Source organism: Schistocerca serialis, chromosome 4 (assembly GCF_023864345.2).
Source record: "Schistocerca serialis cubense isolate TAMUIC-IGC-003099 chromosome 4, iqSchSeri2.2, whole genome shotgun sequence".
Classification (NCBI taxonomy): domain Eukaryota; kingdom Metazoa; phylum Arthropoda; class Insecta; order Orthoptera; family Acrididae; genus Schistocerca; species Schistocerca serialis.
The window spans coordinates 897,164,973-897,186,931 of NC_064641.1; the positions used below are offsets into that span (position 1 = coordinate 897,164,973).

Sequence of the window (21,959 nt, forward strand, 5' to 3'; positions counted from 1 at the left end):
TCTTTTACAGGATGGTTATCACTATACTCACCAGTTGCAGTAATGCACTTATGAAGTAAACAAGCACACAGTATATGGGTCAACAATCCATTATGAAACCAAACTACAGGTAAAGCAGTTACAACAGAATAATGTCACTTAAAATTTTCAAATGCCTCAATGACTGATTATAATCCTTAGTTTAGACTTTGAAACATTATGTTACTGCAACTTATTCATACTTCCACCAGACATAGCCACTTATACAAAATCTGAAGGAAACTAATGTTTTCACAGTGCATGTTTTTTCAGTCTTTGATGCTCAGAATTTAAATGGTATAATTTTTTATCTAGTCCATAACTTTTTACTGAATTCATAACTACACAGGTAAGTACAGTAGACTTTCTGTACCTAAGAAGGCCCAATGTTTCACTTTCATGTTGTTTACATTAATAACTCTACAAAAAAGCTTTTCTAATGCCGTGGAATACCAAAAAGAGTGTACACACTTTGAATGAAACTTTTTTTACTTCTACAAGTAAATATGGTCTTCGTTATTAATAATAGTTTATAGTCAGACAATGAAACAGAACTTAGGTAGAAGTTTCTATAGTGCATAATAACATTTCACCAACAATGAAACATACTTTTCAATGCAGTAAAGAGACACAAAATTGTAGTTCAAGACCAGATTTGTTTTATATGTGTTTGTCAGAATACTTATTTTCACTTTTGCAAATGAACTATAATGAAATTGAGAACTGCTTTACCAAATTTCATACTTAGAAAGCATGTGAGCAGGAGTGAATAGAGAAAGAAACCATAGCCTAGTGATATTGAAATGGAAATAGAGCACTCAGAAATATCGTTTATGAATGCATAATTTATGCATGAAAGTAAAACCAGACCATTCTTTTACTTCCATGGAACATGAACTACATTAACAGGTGAAATAGTAAACTATGCATGGATACTGGACAATTATAAAAGAGTAGACACTACTGGAAAGTGAATTAACATGCATTGTTCCTTTAGAGTATGTTCAGAATACAAAATCTTATATTTCTTCCTAAATCTTCACTGATATGTAACACCGCATGTAAATATTGAACATTTAACAACTGGTAATTTTTTTAGTGTGCTAACACATTATAGTTTTTATGTACACCTCTATTCCAAACAGGTCTGAGGGACAGTTAAGTAAAAATGTCTCAAAAGTGATATTAGAGTAAAAGAAAAATGATATATGTTTTGGTATGTGTGACATGTCAGTCACTCATAAAAAAATAACTATTCTAAAGGCTGACTCTATTTGAATAGTGAATAATTCAAAATATTTAAAAGCCTGGAACATGTAGTGATAATATCAACAAAAAATTAAAATAATGAATAATACACTATAAATGTGAAACTACACATTACTGATCAAAACAAAGTGTGTAACTAGCAGCCATTACTATGTTAAAACTTAAGAATAATCTGCAATAAATAAGCATTTATAAAATAGTTTATTTAACATTAGCTGCAACTATGTCATTAAGCAAATCTGTCAGTAATGCTCACTAATGCCTAAGCATTTTAACAGCTGTACTGATACTATAAATCTTGCCTACAGCTGAATACTGTGGGACCAAAAGACAAAATTTTTTGAAGTGTCTCACTTTTAATATCTGCTTCTCCTAGTAGTTTGTAATAATCACATATTATATTGCAACCAGATTACTACAACCAATGCAGACTGTAGATAGGACTAACTCTGTTTGTTGCTAACGTCAGAGAGAAGCAGAAATCAGGCAATATGACTTGATGAAGACTCAAAAACAAGGCATTTCATGAATAATGAGGAAAACACTTGTTATCAAAACTGTAAAAGATGAGTTAAGATTGGGAAAAATGTGATATAGTACGTGACACTAACCCAGAGATCCTGGAATAAATGTCGCCACCACCACTATGACTTTGAGTTCAAATGTCTGGAGAAGTAATGGAACTAGAACAGGAAATATGAGTAAAAGGGTCAAAGAGAGATCCATAATTTTGTATGTTTGTGTGGCTCAATGCCATTGTCGGTAAGTGTCAGACACAAATCTGAAGGTCCGCGATTGAACACTCAGTGAGTTCTAGGATTCTTTTCTGTCACTTATCACTCCTCTCCCCTATGGCAATAATTAAAGAATGGAAAGTCCAGGATGGACTATTTTGCTATGGCAATAATTTGTATATGTGAAAAATGCCAAGGTGCATCATGATTTTGAGTCCATGTGTATGTCCACATGTAACTGGCTGTCAGTTCAAGGCCTAATCAAAGCAAGTATGTTCCACATTCCATAAGACAATGCTTAATAAAGCACTGTTATGTTCAAACCAACCTTTGCACTGAGGGTAGCTTATACTTCTTATGTATGTCAACAATATCTCATGTGTTCTTCATTCAGCATTATGTATTTTTGTCTTTGTTCTTCACTAATATAATCTGCAATTTTAAGTCTTAAATTATGTGTTTAATTAAAAAAAAGTAACTGAATGTTAAAAATGGCATATGCTCTACTTAGCGCCAAATAGAGCAAATGTTTTTCATGAAAAATTTTATGCATTAAATTTGAAAAGTGCAAATGTTTTGGAAAAATATTAATTCCATAAAATATTTATGAAGAATTTAATTTAGCTTTGGTGTATTAGTATTTTAATAACCAATTTTTGCTTCTATGCCTCTGTATATTTTATAGCCTATATTTTACTGGTGTGGATACTCCTTACTGACTTCAGTGCTGTCAGTTGTTTTTGCATTAACTCTGATTCAACAAGAGTCTGCTACCCAGCATTAAACTGTGTTGAAAATCCCTTAGACATATTATTACTTTCCCGTTTCACTGTAAATATGAAATTGTTTAAGACAAGCAACTGTCACACATTACTTATGTATGGAAGGTTGTTTTTCTTGGGTAATTTGAAAAACTATAGGTGCTGTTTATAATGATACTTAGTGGACTCTGACTAACTATACAATTAAAAAATGTTGAATGTCTAAAATATAAAGTGACAGGAAACAGCAGTTTCTTGGCATGCACTATGACAATCCATTGGTTGATCTGAGATCAGTTCTGAGATGATATAGGAAAGAAAACAGTTAACTGTATTTTCTTCTTCAAATCTTAGAAAGTTGATGAATTATAAAAGAAAGAAACAGAGTGCTACCATAGGCACAATGAGATCTAGTACACACATCTTAATGGTACAAAGAGATGTTACAGAGCAATACATTCCACCTGGCCAGAAAAAGGCTTCCTAACATTGTTAATAAATACCCAAAGAGAATTTCTGATGTTTTGTGTGGAATCACAGCCCTAAATGAACTCATACAATGGATTAATAGACTGATTCATGCTTTCTGTCATCAGAAGGCTGTCACTAGAATAAAAACAGCTTAGTACATAATTTAGTAGCAGAATGTGAATATGAATTTCCTTGGTGTCAAAATTTGTTAAAAAGTGGTATGATTTTGCCTTTTGATCCTCCAAATCTTTACTACTGAAAGTGCTGCATACACAATTTGAAGCAATGGATTCCATTTTAACCTAATGATATCCATGCTCAGCTCTTATGCATAAAATCTGTATAATCCAGGAGAAAAATATGTTACTGTTGTTTAATGCACCATGTACTGTTCTGTTGGGTGAAAGAAAGGCATACCTAAAAGCAATTAAGATGATAATGTCAGCAAGCAAGCTGCAATAGAATATTAAATCTCTTCACCTTATGTACAGTTTACCTGAGTATTTTTTTGGTCTTCAGTTAAATAATGTACATCTAATATCCTATTTTTGTGTATTCCTGCCTTTAAATTTCAAAACTGACATTATCATCTACTGCACAACATTCTTCTCCTGGATCTCACTCATGCTTTCATAAGAGCTGTACACACCTCTAAGTCCTTTTTTGCCACTTCGTACTCGAGGTCTAATTTATCTTCTTCTAAGTTCACGATGCGTTTGTGGTAAGTGTTGATGATGGATTTCAGGGTTGCTATGACACAAAATATCTGATATAACTGGCAAAGATTTACAGTTTTATGTGCAAGCCTTTACAACAGTTGCATCACATACATGGGACATTAATGCATTCATTATGATATTTAACTGGCATATGACGACAATGTGAAGTAGTAATTTATGGCTCTCATGAAATTTAAGTTATGGCTGTTGTTAAATAAATCTAGATTGTGTTCTAATTGCGAGGTCTGTATACATGTTACCCAAAATTGCATTCAAGTGTTTTTGAAACACAAGTACCTCATATTATAATTATACATACTCTTCTTTTCACGTGCTGTAGACATGATTTGTTCCACTCTATTACAACCATTCCTTCCAAGGTATCCAATACTGTTATCATGACAAAATCACATATTAAACTATAACCACACAAATAATTGTTGTTGGCAAATTGTGGCATCTGATTGTTGAGATATATATGTATATAACAGAATAGTTCATTAGATCTTCTCTGTTAGTATGCAAATAAAAAAAGCAGTTGTGACACAGGGTTAATGATGAACATTTACATTGCAAATGGTAAGCCGTTTCTACTAAGATAGATTCTTGCTACAAGGAAGTGCACATTTTAGATTTTAAGTCTTCATACCGAATATGTGGAGACTTACAGATTTCTATTTTTTCCCCTTTTGTGACAGTGAGATGTGGCTACATTAGAGCAATACTGATTTTTAAAGGTCAGTTAAGTTGCTGCCAACTATTATGATTGTACGCTCTACAGAATTATGATTACACGCTCTACAGAATGGATCTCCTTTGTGAATGAAGGGAATACGTGATAAAATGAAACAATAAACACATTATAGCACATTATTTTGAATGTGTTGCAGGTTCAGGCTAAAAATAAAAATAGTAATAACACAAAATAAAAGGAAAAAAGGGTGCACAGCAGAAAAAGCAAAATCAAATACAGAAGAAGAAATGCACTTACAGAATCTGCAGAAAAATGAATTTACAAAATTAGTTTTAACTTCTGAGTTCCACACTGAGAACTGATGCTGAAAACTACACATATAGCATAAATGTTAGGATGCAGCTTTAGCATCAAAACCTTGCTGTGTTAAGAATCAAAACACCAAAGCATTTAATTTGTATAAAACTAGCTTACACTGCCATTTTACACCATTCTTGTATTAATAAGTTGTATAGTTACAGAAGTATTTACATTAATGTAAGCACTCCTATGAGATGAAAATTCTGTGAAATACTAGAAAAGAGCAGGATGTAAAATGGAGCAATATTTTTTGGGGGACATGAAGAAAAAAGTTTTGTTAAAACACATTAAATGAAAGTATTAACACAAAGACTAATATTAAGGAAGTCAGTGTTGGAAGATGAATAACTGAATGATGGAAACTGAATAACTTTTGCCTGTGTTTTTGTTATTTTTCACTACCTCAAAGTCTTTCTTTTTAACTGCATACTCCAGATCAAACTTTTCATCTTCCAGCTTCTGGATTCTAGCGTGATAATCCTTGAGCACACGCTTAACTGTATCTGTAGGAACATGAAGAAACAAATGAGTTGTATGGTGCTAAGATACTGATGTTACCTCTAGAGACATTGGTCTTTGTGGTGAGAAAGACTTACATGATCACTTTGATCACTGAAAATTGTAAACAAACAGTAAAAAGGTGGAGTGTTCCATGCAAAATCTGAAAACAAATGTCTTGTGGGGGATAATGAAATATTCAATTAATGGTCTAGACCCTCAAAGTTGAGTAACAAATGGAGTACCAAATGTTTAAATTGACTAGGAGAAAGAAAGGTGTTGTAGAGATATATATGCATATAGCACGAGTGCCGTACTCCTCCCAGTGAGGAAAGTAAATCATAATTGAAACAGAAGAGATGTTACCTAAGGGAATGAGAGCCATTTACAATCTTTATTCATATATATAAATGTTTAATGTAGGTGTGAATACCTGAAGAACACTCAACCACACTTGTGCCTGAATAGTTAAAAAATACATGCTAAAATGAATTTTTTAAATGATCTTTTTCTCTTAATAATTTTGCTACACTGATTTAACTGTGAACATGAATACTGAGAAACATTCACCTTCTTTGAGACCCAGCACCACTAGTGTACTGGACCCAGTACAAGTATACATTCAAATGTACTGCTGGGAAACTGAAATGTGTATACAGAAAGAAACTTCCAAAATATCTACTGGTTTCATTGATGACTGGATGACTTCTTAGTTTAATTTAAATACTGGAAAGAAAACTTTTCAACACATTACAAATCAATATGTGTAAAAATATGATTATTAACTTAATTTTATGGGCATTTTCACAAAGTTCATATCCAGAAAAAAATTTGATATTATATAAAAATTCTGTGCATATGAACATAAGATCTTGTAACATAGTGATCTTTTCCATGTAGTTAAATTATTGACATATTGTCCTGTAAATTTGTATGGACTCAATTTTCCTCTCGAGCAATAAATCAAAGAACTCTGAATACTGCAGATTTAGATGCCATGTTTGACACCAACATAGAGTTTAAACAACACATCAGCAACAAGAATATTTTAATGTATGTTGAATGGAATCTTGACATATAAGAATTTTCACATCATGATGTCTGTGCTGACTGAATCTATACGTTAATTAGAAATTTGAACCAGGATCTTTTTATTTAGTTTGTTATGCCTTACTATTTCAAACTTCTTGTACAGAATACAGATATGGACTCAAAGGTTTAAAAAAGTTAAAGATCCAGTTTCAAATGCAGGCAGTATACACAGTTTTTAACAGCTGTGAAGATTCATTCAGCACACAATCTTCTGCAGAATAACTCACTGACGTCTGACTAACAAAAGTTTTTCAAGTGATGGCTGTGCTCTCATTTTTGGCTATATGAGTGCATAAATTCATGTAACATATATGCTAAAGAAGCCATGTCACTGGAGATTTCAGAATTGTTTAATTATGCCAATAATGGGAAAATACTGGCAACACAAATGACCTATTGACTCTAATGTGCACCAGAGAAATGCGTATTGACATTATGACAGTATACTTTCATACCTTCATTGGCTTCATCAACGTTCTTTGGTTTGCCACACCGCTCCTCAATGATTCTCCTCCTCTCAGCTGCTTTCCTTTCTTGTTCTTTCTTCAGTTCTTCAGCTGCTTTCTTTCTCAGCAGTAACTGTTGTCAACAGTAAAACAAGCCATTGAAAGCACAATTTACATGATTGAGATGTGTACATCATGTCTTGAGGTGGACAATTTCTCTTGATTTATATTTTAAACAGATGTTAATGTAAATATATATATATAATAGAGGGAAACATTCCACGTGGGAAAAATATATCTAAAAAGAAAGATGATGAAACTTACCAAACAAAAGCGCTGGCAGGTCGATAGACACACAAACACACACAAACATACACACAAAATTCTAGCTTTCGCAACCAATGGTTGCCTCGTCAGGAAAGAGGGAAGGAGAAGGAAAGACAAAAGGATATGGGTTTTAAGGGAGAGGGTAAGGAGTCATTCCAATCCCGGGAGCGGAAAGACTTACCTTAGGGGGAAAAAAGGACAGGTATACACTCGCACACACACACATATCCATCCACACATACACAGACACAAGCAGACATTTGTAAAGGCCAATGTCTGCTTGTGTCTGTGTATGTGTGGATGGATATGTGTGTGTGTGCGAGTGTATACCTGTCCTTTTTTCCCCCTAAGGTAAGTCTTTCCGCTCCCGGGATTGGAATGACTCCTTACCCTCTCCCTTAAAACCCATATCCTTTTGTCTTTCCTTCTCCTTCCCTCTTTCCTGACGAGGCAACCATTGGTTGCGAAAGCTAGAATTTTGTGTGTATGTTTGTGTGTGTTTGTGTGTCTATCGACCTGCCAGCGCTTTTGTTTGGTAAGTTTCATCATCTTTCTTTTTAGATATATATATATATATATATATATATATATATATATATATATATATCTTTACAAAAAAAAGATAGGAAAACAAAAACTACCTACTCTGAAACTCAAATGTGAACATGCTCTAATTTCATAAGAAAAGACGTGTGTGTGTGTGTGTGTGTGTGTGTGTGTGTGTGTGTGTGTGTGTGTGTGTGTGTGTGTGTGTGTGTAGAACATAAAACTGGTACTTACCCTCAGTTTCTTCTTCCTCTCTGGAGTCATGAAACCTTTCTTAGCCTTCTTGGCTTTAGATGCCTCCTCGAGCCGCTTGCGCACTTCTGCGCGCTTGCGGTCGATTTCAGCCTGTTTGGCTTTCTTTGCCTATTGGGAAATAAAAATTACTCAGTTATGGTACACATAACAAATATTCTAGTTTGGATTACAGAAAGAACATAAGACTATTTGTAATGATTGTTGACTGATTACATCTTGCTTATTAAAGATATTGCTCTGTGATGTACTTATCACTAAATTAATTATTCATCAACCTTGGATGAATAATTTTGTCTTTTTGGTACAAACAAATTTGATCAGTAACACAGATGATGTTAATTGGAAAATATAACATTAGTTGAAGTTGGTGAAATATAAGCTTATATACATTGCATTGGAAGGTTTGTATGGGCTAGTTACTGCTTAATATAGAACCGATGGAAAATGTAAATGGTGGTAGGTACTCAAGGACATGTTTTTTAAGGCACACAGAATTGTTTTGTAAACCTAGCTGTCAATTTAAGTGTTCAAGATGGCAAATGGGACTTAGATACTTAGTTTCAGCCAATTATTTCCATGCCTTAGATAAGGCAGCCAATAGGCCTATCTGTTTGTTGGTATGTTTCATTATGATTATGAGTTCTGTAGGAATGTTACAAATTTTCTCAGTGAACATGATGGCCATTTAATTTGTAAAAAATGGAGGCCATCTTCTTCCTTTGGATTATATTTGTGCATGCAGCTGTTATTTTCCAGTTGTGACCAGTTCTTAACAACAATCTTTATGATTTATACTCAGATGGGAATGGTGACTAACAGATTACCTTGTGCAAATTTCTAATATTTTAGAAGTGGTTAGAGGTGATAATGATAATGAACACTGTGTCAAGTGAGATGGCAGTAGACATACCCAATGTCACATGAAATGTACTTCCTTAAATACAAGGCAAGAGAAACTGTGTTGTGTGCTATAGACATGTTATATTGACACTGGTCAATGAGTAGTAGGTATACCAAAGGGGCAACAGAAGGATGTTTACACAGTACAGAGGTAACAAGAAAACATGAGTTAAGAGCTGTACACATTTGAATGTTACAGCTACAATTACATTATGCTAGTCTTAAGGGAGATGTGTTTCAAAATGGCTGGAGCATGCATCAATTTTCAGCAATTTATTCTGACATTTTGCTCTTACTTTTGTGCAACAGTGTTCCTGAGCATTCTGTAAACATTTACATGAGTGTTATACTTCTGAATTTTCTTCACTTAATTTTTTTTATGTTCATTTCTTTATGATCAGATAACTTTAGTCAAGAATCAAAAATTTTTTGTCATTTACTATTTTCAGGACTGTATAACAATGGCTGGTCAATTTACATTAAGCATAGTTCTGGCTGAAATAATATATCAAAATCCAGCATTCAGAAATTAAAATTAAAGTTGATACAGTTCTAAGTTTTTTTAGAACTAAGAATTTGAGAAAAACGCATTTCCATTTGTATAAAAAAAGATCCGTTCAGGTACACTTCCTCAGCACAGAAAGAGAATAAAACTTGTTGTTAAACTAATGGCTGTAATACTAAAGTTCCTGGCTTTTGATGCTCATTAAAAGTTTTGTTTTTGTTTTTAAGTATCTTTTTTTGGAATTGCATTCACACAAGCTATATGGTTGTATATATTTCATCCTTAGTGGCTGTAATAAAAGTCTTTTTTATACCATACATGTTTCACTTTATTTCAAATTATCTTCAGTGATCAGATGTTTTGCTTATTAGTGTATGGAAGAACGAACATTAAGAATGTAGCAGGAAGCAAAAAATCTGACCACTGAAGATGCTTTGGAATACAGTGAAGCACTTATGGTCTAAAAAAGTCTTAGTACAGCTGCAAAAGATGGAATATAACCTATATTACTTCTTTATAAGCAATTTTCCACAGATGCATTACTCACAGCAGTGGATATACTTTTAAATAATTTGGTCACATTCACTTCATACTTATTTTCAGGAATATAATTGCTTCTGCAGTTACATTATGGGATATGTTACCACAATGGCAGAAGATAAAGAATCCATGAAAAGTATATGCACTACCGGCACATAAGGAAAATTATTAATATGAAGGATCTAACATAAAATTTATTTATTTGTTCCATCTTTGAGCATTCTGCATGCTATTGATATGTTGTAGAGTAATTTTTAGTTGCAGGACTAATAGTGCTGGAGTTTCTAAAAGTACTTAGGCTAGGAAACTTTTGTTTGACTTATCAAATGGGTTATTCATATTTTGTTCTGGTATTTCGTTTGTTAGTAATGATAGTAAGATCCAAAGGAAAAGCTTCATCCTCATGGTCCCAAATTCTGTACATGCCTCCTCAAGACGCTTTCTCTGAAAGGAAAAAGAAAAGCTAGTCAGTAAAGGTGATTTGCATTATAAAATACAAAGACAACACAACTGAAATTTCTGAAATGAGTTCTGTTCTCCAATCATTTCAACATATACAAAAAATTAGAAGATTTGAAGTTTGATTCCAATGATAATTATCTGATAGTAATTCGAAAATATTGCTTTTCAGTTAACAAGTCTTCGTGCATACAAAAGATTAACTGATGCAGTTAGGTATTACCAACAAATGCAAACATATTTCAGTTACTGTATTTAAGAGGCCTTTTCCATTACCAAAGAATTTAAAATATCACATGAGAAAATAGTTAGTTAAATTATCAGTTCATGACAGAGCATAATAAATAAAGAAGAACTATTTACAAAAGTTCTTAGATTGAAACGGATGTCAGGAAAGATAAAAAGAAGGAGTGAGACACATATATTTTAATGTACAGTAATTTAGCTTATATTGTGTTTATAATACATCACTGCAAGCCTTGTCTTATTTAAAGACTAGACTGGCAGATGAGCCAATTTATATGCAAGATATAAATTTAATTTAATATTTCTTTACTGTTTTAGCAAAATTAGCAATGCAAAATTGGAGAGCATACTTAAGAGAAGTGAGTGTACTTAAATGAATCAAAATAAACATTTCAAAAGAAAAATTAACCCTGAGTCACATGATGCATGCCTGTATTTTCTTATTAACAGAAAATTCACTGGATGAACAATGTTATGATGAAAGTCTTCACAAACTTACAAAAAAAGCTCTCACATTTTTCTTCAAAAATGGCAGAACCTCTAGTGGCATTATAACACATTACCCTACAATTTCTTTGTATACCAAACTAAATTGAAATATGTGACCTGAAATTTACTTAAAGCTGCATCATGTGTCTCTACACATTGTCTTTAATAAATGAACAGTTACATTTTGCATGTCTGAAAGACAAAAACAGTTACATGGCAAACATGTAGTGTGTTATTTTGTTACGTATATGTTTCATAATGTGGCTTACTGTCTTTCTTGAAAGTTCACCAGTTCTTCATGTGGTTCTGTAGGACCTATAAGATTGCTATCAGTAGCATGAATATATTTTACACATACTTGACAAAAATTTCTGATCTGTGAAAATCCATTATTGTTGTCTGATTTTATGGGAAAAACATATTGAGAAATAGTAAATCATTTCAGATTTACAAGAATGTTGTGAAAAACATTATGTTTCAAACAACAGGAATTATGCTCATAGAGAAATAATCATTGAAGAGCTATGTAACATGATGTTACATCTACCATTTTTCGGCTCTGATATGCCACACATAATAATTTATGTTGTTAATATATGATTTTGTTGTTGAAAGGTGAAATCTGAAGGAAGGTATTTCTTTGAAATGCTTCATTGTGTATTGCTGACAATAACTGAAATTTATGAAAAGAAGTAGGCCTAAGGGTGAAATAACAGTAAATTCTTTGCTTTCACCAATACTGGTAGTCGTCATAAGTGTAGTTTAGTAAAGGCAACATGCAAAGGGCACACAAATACTGTACCTTTGTTTCATTTTGTATCTTGTTTCACTGCACAAATGAATGCACCAATGAGACGATGTCCATCAGTAATTTTGTTGTACACAGCAGATGATACCATGAAAAAAAAAAAGATTAGAAAACCAATTTATTTTTGTTTGATGAAAACATGTAATTATTGGAAAATAGAAGCTCCCATATTTCATTATATAAAACTTAATGAAGTTGAATTATACGGATCTGTACATATGCACAACTATCGTTAACACACATAAGACACAAATATGTATGCCTCATAGAAGAAATTAGCAAGAAAGGTTTAAATTTGTAAAGTAGGGCCCATTGGTGTTTGTACTTGCTAACAAAAATAAACAAAAACTGATTTTATTACCCGTGTCCTGAAAGTCCTTTGGGAATACAAAAATTGTTTGTAACTCACCTCACCTCATCGTCCGCCATGTTTGATCACGTGACTTTTCTTCCTAAACCTAAAACAATTGGAACACCATTGATTAAAGAAGAGAAATTTACATTATAAATTAACATGCTGAATGAAATCAACAATTATCTTCTAGCATAGTGGTCAATAGAAAGTACTTCTTTGGTTAAAAAAGTTAATATGTCTGAAAGAATTGAGAGATCTAATGCTGAATTATTGTGGCTGGTATACACTGGTGTCCAAAATTAAAGCAACAAACTGCTATTTCCCCATCCTGTGTCCAATTCATGATATAATCATTCAAAATGTCAATAGATATCATTACATTAGTGTTCTGCATGGAAGATGGCATTCCAATCAATGGATAACCATTCCAGCAATGATGTCAGAGCACGTACCAAGTGGGATGGTGTTTGCAGTGTAGTCCCGCATCCACAATCACTTTGCACATGGGCACAGGTTGTGCAGTATGGCACAGGCAAGATGCCTACAGACACTCTGCTCTGGAGGGCTGCAGGAAGAATAGAAGCAGGAGAGTTGTAAACTGATGTGGCCCGATGACTTAATGTGAATTGTTCTGTTGTTCCTCAGATAAGGAGACAGTTAATAGAGACTGAATCTGTATCTTGGAGACCAGGAGTGATATCAGAAGGAGTGGACCATTATTTGGCTGTAAGGGCATGAGGGTACTGGCTTAGTACTGCACTGCAACTGGCATCTGTCCTCACAGCATCCCATGGAGATGATGTATTGAGGCAAATGGTATACAGAAGGCTTCAGCAGGGTGGCCTTTATTGTTGAAGACCTGCTGTATGTTTACCTCTGGCATGTCTTCACAGAAGGAAGTGTCTACAGATTGGAGCAGTCAACACGCAACCTCGACAGTTGAACAGCAGGCCAATGTTCTTTTCGCAGATGAGTCCCAATTTGGTCCGGAGAATGATTCTTCATGGATTCACATCTGGAGTGATGTGAAACATGGTTCTGGGACCTAAACATTGTAGAAAGAGACTGATATCAAGGAGGATCTCTAATGGTGTAGGCAGGGATTATGTAGACCACTTGTATGGGTGAATCAGCAAAATTTAACTGCTGTCAGGTACCATGAGATCTTGCGATCTCACGCATGGTGGTTGCAATATGCTGTGGGCCCAGACTTTGTATTGATGGACAATAATGCTTGACCTCATAGAACACAGGTGGTCGATGTTTTTTTGAAAACAGAAGACACTGCACACATAGTGTTGCCTGCTCGCTCTCCCAATTTGAATCCCATAGAGCATGTCTGGTATGCACTAGGGAGATGGGTTGCATCATGTCAGCATCCACCAACCACTCACCAAGACTTGTGAGCAGCTATGTAGGATGAATGGGTGTTATTACCTCAACATGAGATTGAGGACATCATTTACAGCATGTGCCATTGTTTGAGGCCTGTATTGGGGCCAGAGGTAGTCACATCCCATACTGAGCACATTAACCAGTTGTCAGAATGTGTGGGCAAATCTGTTAAGTTGGAAAAATTTTAAGAGCATTTTTATCTACCATTATGCATCCTGCAGTTGATTATGTTCTGTATTCTTTTCATTTTTTCTGCTTTACTATCACCTGTTTATATTTTTTGTGTCAAAAATAAACACAAACTTGCAAAATTTCTGTTTGATGCTTTAATTTTCATCACCAGTATAATAAATGACAAAAATCACAATTTCTACCACAGAATTTCTGTTACAGTGGTTTCAGATGATGCTCATTTGTACCATGTTCTAATAATAAGATAACTGTGACATTATGATGACTGTTCTTTCTAGTTTTTCTGTGTGCATACTAAATCAGTGTTGAAGTTTGGAAATCATGTACTATGTGCACTAACTGATTAACATTACCTTTTCAAAAGATAATAATTTGTCATTGATTACTATTAAGATATCATTTATTTATACGAAAATTAAGTACATTTAACATCTGTAGATTCAGGCATAGTCAAAAACTCTTTTTTTTTTTTTTTTTTTTCTTCTAATATGAAGATGGAAACTTCGTATTGACTCATCAGTGACAGTATGCTATGTGTGGTCTTTGTATAGTGTCAATCCTATTCCTGAAAATACAATCCACAAGTACATTAATGAACAAATCAAATTGCTGTGCATTAGATATAAGAATTTGCTGAATTTCAGCAACATTACAGAATTTAGTGCATTGTCTTTCATAAACAGGAAGACAGAAGATTAGGCTTTAATGCCCTGTTGACAAAAGTGTTAGTAGTGAGCACAAGCTGTATGAGGAAGGAAATCAAAGGAAGCATCCCAACATTCACCTCAAGAGATTCAGAAAAAAAATTAAATCTGGACAGCTGGATGCGGTTTCGAATCACCATCCTCCTGAATGCAAGTTAAGTGCCGTACTAGTATGCTACCTTGATTGGCCCTTTCTTGAATATGATGTGTGAGAAAATACTTGTGGAGTTATCAACAGTTGTACATAACTATAATTGTGCCAATGCACAACTTGTTTATGTGGTCTATGTTCAGGAAGACTATTATGACAGTAACCTGTGTTTTACATTTGGTTGTATCACATTTGATGAAAATGTATTTTTGATCTCTTAATGTATACAATGTTTTTAACCTGTGGAGATGGTTGTAGTAACTAAAACCTGTGGAGAACACCCATACAATAGTACAGTTGATGTCATGAATATACTTTTTTCAACATATTTGTTACACTGCAGGTTCAGCATACATGAACAGTTTGCACTGATATCATTACCTTTGGTGGATTTCATCCACAGTGATCAGATTATGGTATTTCACTGCATATAAATCATTTTATATGATTTCTTTTCTTTCCATTCGTCCCAGCATTATATCGGTCAAGGCTTTGGCAGTAAGAGAGGCCTGTGTTCTGCATCTTGCATTCCTTTACATTTGTGTTCTTTGGTATGGGACCATGACTGTCATAAGAAAGTCTGCTGGTCAATCTTTAAGTTATTGAGGACAATAATAACTATTGTAACGCAACAATTTCCAACAAGCTTTAAGAACGGAGTGAAATTTACATATATCAATGTTTCCTAATAATATACAGCTGGTTTCACTCTTTTTTAAGTGATATGGATCAGAATGTGGATTTACACTGCAAGATATCAGGAAATGAGTTTGCATCTGATTTATGTACTGTAACTAGTGGCAGCCCTCACCTCTCCCTCATATATACTCATAAGCAAATGAATTACAGACAGCTGCAGTGCTGTAGAGAGAGCTCTCACATCACAATGGAATGTGAAGTAATTGTGTATCATGTGAGTGAGCTGTTGTCAAGCCTCATACATACCAACATTACAGTTAACAACAGGATGGGCAAGATATGTGATACCCATTTCGTGAACATGATTGCAATCAGAGTGTAGGTTCTTGATGCGTGGGCAAGCAATCTCAAGGGTTGTGCAGGCTAAGCGCTTTTTCTGTATCTCTGTGCAATAGTGTACTGCGGTTATCTCAATTCACTGCCAAGTCAACAGTGTGTTGATGAAAGGCTGCATTATGACAGCTGATAGACAACCACTGTGGAGCAGATCACTTAGCAAATTAATGCTGCACAGCAACAGTTGGTGACAACCAAGCATCCAGAACCACTTCCTCACTGTGCAGACACCACTGCCCATACATGTAGCTCTGCTTATCATACATCATATGGCAGAGACAGCAGCATGGACACAGGAAAACTGCCACTGGGTACATGGATCAAGGGAACAAGCGCCATGCACTAATGAGTTACAGTAGACACTGATGACAGAGTCCAAGTACTCTATGAACCATAAAATTCAGCGCTCAGAATCTGGAACACAGTAACTATGGTAAACTTATCTAACTTTGTGGTACCAGTATTAACGCTTGTGAATGAGTAATCCAAACAAAATGGCACTCTATCGAAAACATAACATGCATGTAAGAAATCTATACATTGTTCAACTAACCAATGATGAAGAGTGTCTAAGAATTGCAAAAAGGTTGAAGTTAAAATTCTGCGAACAATGTGGTCGAGCTACCAAATTTGGTTATAGCATACCTAATTCTGTGACCTGTGTGCTTAACTTCGCGATAATGTGCTTTATACCGTTATATCTACGGTATAGTTACACTTCAACTAGCCCACGTTTCAGCATTTGTGTCATTGTCACCAACATATGCTTAAATATTGCACATAAATACGATATCATCAGCTGAATCGATGGACTGCCAAGTTTCGTGTAACAGTCACATACAAGCACAGTGCTAAATCCAGGCACTTTTATTCCTTCCACAGCTGTAACTGTCGTTATAAGTGGTGGGTATGTCATCATTTTCCTTGTTCTTTGACTTGTGTTTTCTCTTTTCTGTTTACTGCTTGGTGGGGGCATTATCTTCTCAGGTAAAATTAAGTCTGGCGCCCTTAAAAGCTTATCAAAAGGTGGTTAATGAATTGTGTCTCATTCCAATTACCGACATAGGACTACTCATATCTGCACAGAGGGTTGGAACTTTTTGGAACTTCACCGGAAACTTATTCAATATTCAAAGGGAATGTTTCTGTTTTACTGAATGCAGATCATAGTTGAGTGGTCTATGAAAAAAATAACGACCAGATGTAACAACTGCGTTATGAGATGTCACGTTTAAATGAATTTATTGGAATATGGCGATTTGCACTCCTTGTTAATAACATATGTTTTCATTTGGTGCGCACTTTTCTGCCAACCTGCCATTAAAATGTTATCCAGTTGCCTCCTTTGATTCAAATTGAGGAACACTCTCTCAAACATATACTACGAAGCCTGTGAACACAGAATTTAGTGACAATGAAATATGTTGTAGGATAGACAACCCCCAGCTTCTTCCCCAAGTTAGACATTTTTTGCAATTGTTTGCATTTCTAATGGGGATGATATTATCAAGAACATCTTAAATACCAAAGTTTTAATTTACACTATTGCCAGCAAATCGACCATGGCTCTGGCAAAGGACAGATTTAATTACTAGCTGTCATTGGTTTGAAACTGTCTACCAACAATAATTTTCTTAGTTGTCTTAACTACACTGCCAGGTGATTAGTACACTTGGAAAGACTACATCAATTTTGATTCCGTGGCAGCACTTGCCACCTGGGGGATAGCTGATGTACTTATCTAGGTTTCAACGTTGCCCTCCGATGGATAGCGTAGCGGCATAGTCACCAGAGCTCCATCTGTGTCTATCCTTTACCAAGGAATGCTCACAGAAGGCTTTGTGTGGTGCAAACGTGTGAAGCAACCAGGCAATCATGCTCTAATGCGGGATGGTGCCTTCAGAGAATTACCACACAGGTTGGACGTGCTGTACTAGTTGTGCAACGATGCTGTTATCAGTGGTCCCGAGGGCATACTCAGGCCCATAGACGAGATTCTGGACGTCCACGCAGCATAGACGCCTGCCAGGATCGTTGTAATGTAGGGACGGCAGTCGCAGATCGTACAGCTAGCACAGCACAGGTGAGCCCAAACATGTCAACATGAGCTGTTGCGAACCAGTGATTAGCAGCGGGACTACGGTTAAACACACCTCTAGCCCGTTTCCCACTCACGCCACATCATTACGTTTGTGGTTCGACTGATGCCGCCAGAGGATCACTTGAAAGATGGAATGACGCGCCAGTGAGAAGCAGATTCTGTCTGCACGCAAATGACGGTCGTTTCCGGGGTGGCCGAGCCGTTCTAGGCGCTACAGTCCGGAACCGCGCGACTGCTACGGTGGCAGGTTCGAATCCTGCCTCGGGCAGTCTAGGGGAATGATGACCTCAGATGTTAAGTGCCACAGTGCTTAGAGCCATTTGAATTTTTGAACCCACCCCCGACCTAGGGGTGCGATAACTACAACTCTCGTTCACCTTTGTTGTTTTTGGAGGGGACGCTAGCCGGCGCTCGGTGCGCCCGTAATGTTGTTAGACCCGTTCTTTTTCTGCCCTTACAACAGGAAGGTGATGCATTATTCTAACAGGACAATGCTAGCCCAAGTACTGCTCGTGAAAGTCGACGTGCTCTGCAAGTTGTGCAGCGACTTTCATGACCAGCACGATCTCGAGACTCGTTTCCAATCGAGCACTTGTGAGACGTGATGGGATGATAAGTGACTCGTGCGACTCGTCAACCAAGTTTTACAGAACTACGTGAACAGGTCGAGCAGGCGTGGCATAACGTATCTCAGGACAGTATTCGCCATCTGTACAATCGACTGGATGCGGCGTGGATCGATACCCGGTACCTCAGAACCGCTTGTGCTATTGAACTGAAAATGTAATCTTTTATGTACTCTATATTACCTGTTGCAACAATAAATCTTGAGTGGACTGGAAACCTCTAAAAGGATGTACTATTTTTTTCTGGCGTTGTATTTCATCTAGTCTCTCGTTTTTTCAGTGACTATTATTAGATTTTTAAGAAATTTAATTTCTCTGAAAATTTTGTAAAGCATTGTTACTTTGTGAAAAGTGGAGTGAGCGAATATCTACACTTTCATATTAAGTTTAGCGCTAAATAAAGGTCCTCGGGAGAAGTTTACTTCCCGGCAGCAGGCCTATAAAGTTTGATATCATAAGAGGTGGCAGTACATATACTTGCAAGTCCTCCGAGGGGGTTTGACATCTCATGTTTTTTCCATATTGTTACGCACTCAAATATTTACTGTCACTCCTTAAAAGCTCTTCAAAACAAGAGAAATAAATGGTGGAGAGAAGTGCGTTATTGGTAAATATACAGATGGACATTGCAGTGCCATGTTGGCTGTTTCAACTGTAAATCATTGTATTCAGGATACCGGTAGTTCCAGTTCATTATCTCATCGAGAACTAAATCATGAGCGACGAAGTGCAATGGCATGAGTCTGCTGCGGTCGGTTTAACGGAACCATCGCGGCTTTCGCCTGGACTGATTTGCAGAAACCACGGGAAACCTAAACGAGGACGGCAACACAGGAATTTAAAATTTCTGGTCCGCAGCTCGCGGTCGTGCGGTAGCGTTCTCGCTTCCCGCGCCCGGGTTCCCGGGTTCGATTACCGGCGGGGTCAGGGATTTTCTCTGCCTCGTGATGACTGGGTGTTATGTGATGTCCTTAGGTTAGTTAGGTTTAAGTAGGTCTAAGTTCTAGGGGACTGATGTCCATAGAAGTTAAGTCCCATAGTGCTCAGAGCCATTTGCACCATTTTTTGAAATTTCTGTCTACCCGAATATAAGTCGGATCCCTCAACTACTGGGAACTGATGACCTCAGATGTTAAGTCCCATAGTGCTTAGAGCCCTCAACTACTACGCCACCTCTTTCGGTTATCACAGCAACTTAAAAACGTATAAATCAGGGTAGTGAAATATATACAAGTGGAACTTTACTAGGAGATAAACATGAATGCCTCGAAAGCTCGCAAATTATCAGTTGAGTTGTTTTCATGGTTATTTCAGTGGTAGCTGTAATGCATTAGTCGAGAAAGCCGGTGTTGTCATTCTTACTGGGTGCTACGCAGTCAGCTAGCTGACGAGGGTAGTTCCCCGATGCTGTCGTTCAACAGGGTGTAATAAAAAGGTACGGCCAAACTGTAAGAAAACATTCCGCAGGCGCAGTTGAAGAAAATACGTTGTATGGCCATGGGTCGAGAAATGCTCAATTTCCATGTTAGAGCTCAGTTTCTACAACTCTTCAAGACATTTATGATGGAAAACTCACAGGGAAAGAACGTATCAGCACAGTATGAAACTCATTCGCAAATGAAATGTTCAAAATGCCATCCATTAGCAAGCATACTAGCTTCAACACGCCTTCGCACTCAGTGCTCCCTAAGACTACAATCAATTACTTGAAACCATCTCCTTTCGGGACACCATCATTCTGGAAATCTCTCCCGATACCAACGTTGACACCATGCCATTACCATCTACTAATCCGTACAGCAAATGGGCATATGCCATCTTTGCATTCGAGTACACTTCCATTCTACTCTACCGGAAATCAAGTCCGTGATGAACACTAAACAGCCGCTGCTACGTGGTTGATACTACAAGAGCAAGGAAGTTATTAGTTGACCACAATATTCTTATACCTGGCAGTAAGGGCGCCTCGGTCGGTTAATCGTGAGTTTTCATCGTGGTATTTAACGAGTACACGCTGAACCACTTGGTAGTATATGCACAAGTGTCCTGAAAGCACTCACAGTGCGACGCAGTTTTCTTAATCACCGCTGTACTTGTTTACTGTAGCAACTCCGCGTGATTCAGATAACGGCCATGGTAGGCCAAGTACAATAATATTGTGGTGGTTAGCAGTAGCATGTAAACACAAACAATGAAGTGAGTCACATGTCAGCACTTCCTGCGTTCGGCTGGAACAGCAAACACTGGCGGTGAGCCTAAGAACTATAACTTACTGTGCACTCTAACCAAATGTAACCAATAGCGTGTTTTGAATATTTTACATTAGGAAACGTTTAATGTACTGCTGGTAACTCTGTTTCTATGTGTTTCCTGAAATTTTGGCTGCAACTTTTCGTTAACCCTGTACAGGGCATTCTGCTGAGGTGTCCCACATCCACGAGGATCTCCTCAATGTGGGTGTGCAGAACAAAGAATTCATTTAATCTAATCTAATGTAACCTGACCAATGGTTTCCTTCACCCCCTTCCAAGGGAAGCGTCATTCGAAAGTGGGGAAAGGGGGGAGCATGTTTTTATCACATCTCTCCCCCGGCCATTAATATTTCATTTCGAAATAAGAGACGCTACTTGTGTTCCCATGTGTCTGAATGGACCCTTTAACTGCCCTCTCGCCAAGAAAATGCCATGATGTGATTTGAAGAAAGACATCGTCCCATCGGGCTGTATTGTAAAATAGTATTCTAGTAAGCACTACTAGTAATGCTCGAAACTAATAGTGCTTAATAAAGTACTGTTTTATAAGACAGCACGATGGAACGGTGTCTTTCTTCAAATTTTTCGAGACTGTGATGCCCACCCAGAAGACGGTGACTCTTGATGGGACCTCACGTCGAAAATTCATACATGTCACAAGGCTGTTATACATGTTCACTGCTCTGCCACAGAGTTTGATGTAGCCTAATCTTAAATGACAGCGGGAGTATGGGAGTATTTCACTCCTTCTCGTTACTAAACTAAAGCAGAAGTGCGAACTGTAGGAACAGCAACAAACGAAGATTTGGCAGAAAAAATGTCACTCGCAAAAAACTGGCAATGCCATTTAGTAAAACTTTTCCGTCAATGCGATCCAGTTATCCTATTGCCTTACGGAACAACGTTTCGGCCACTGATTCAAGTGTACTCAATCGGGGTGAAGTATTTATTACCTGTCCAGTGCCACGATCTCCTCTCATACAATGTAAAGTCATGTAAGCGTAGGCTTCC

At 36.5% G+C, this 21,959-nt stretch overlaps 1 protein-coding gene across 4 annotated transcripts in view; it reads right to left on the reverse strand.

The window, feature by feature from the left end:
* LOC126473570 (troponin I 3-like) overlaps positions 1-21,959 on the reverse strand; it is a 131,355-nt gene that overhangs the window by 83,652 nt on the left and 25,744 nt on the right. Inside the window, exons 2-6 of one of the 4 annotated variants that reach the window (XM_050100709.1) lie at positions 12,552-12,595; positions 10,562-10,579; positions 8,170-8,298; positions 7,072-7,195; positions 3,903-4,003 (exon numbers count right to left, since the gene is read on the reverse strand). In XM_050100709.1, coding sequence (XP_049956666.1) covers positions 3,903-4,003; positions 7,072-7,195; positions 8,170-8,298; positions 10,562-10,579; positions 12,552-12,566 — 387 coding nt within the window. In that variant the 5' untranslated portion in view covers positions 12,567-12,595. Of the gene's footprint in view, positions 1-3,902; positions 4,004-5,428; positions 5,530-7,071; positions 7,196-8,169; positions 8,299-10,561; positions 10,580-12,551; positions 12,596-21,959 lie in introns of all 4 variants that reach the window. The other 3 variants (XM_050100707.1, XM_050100708.1, XM_050100710.1) reach the window with 3 other exon arrangements.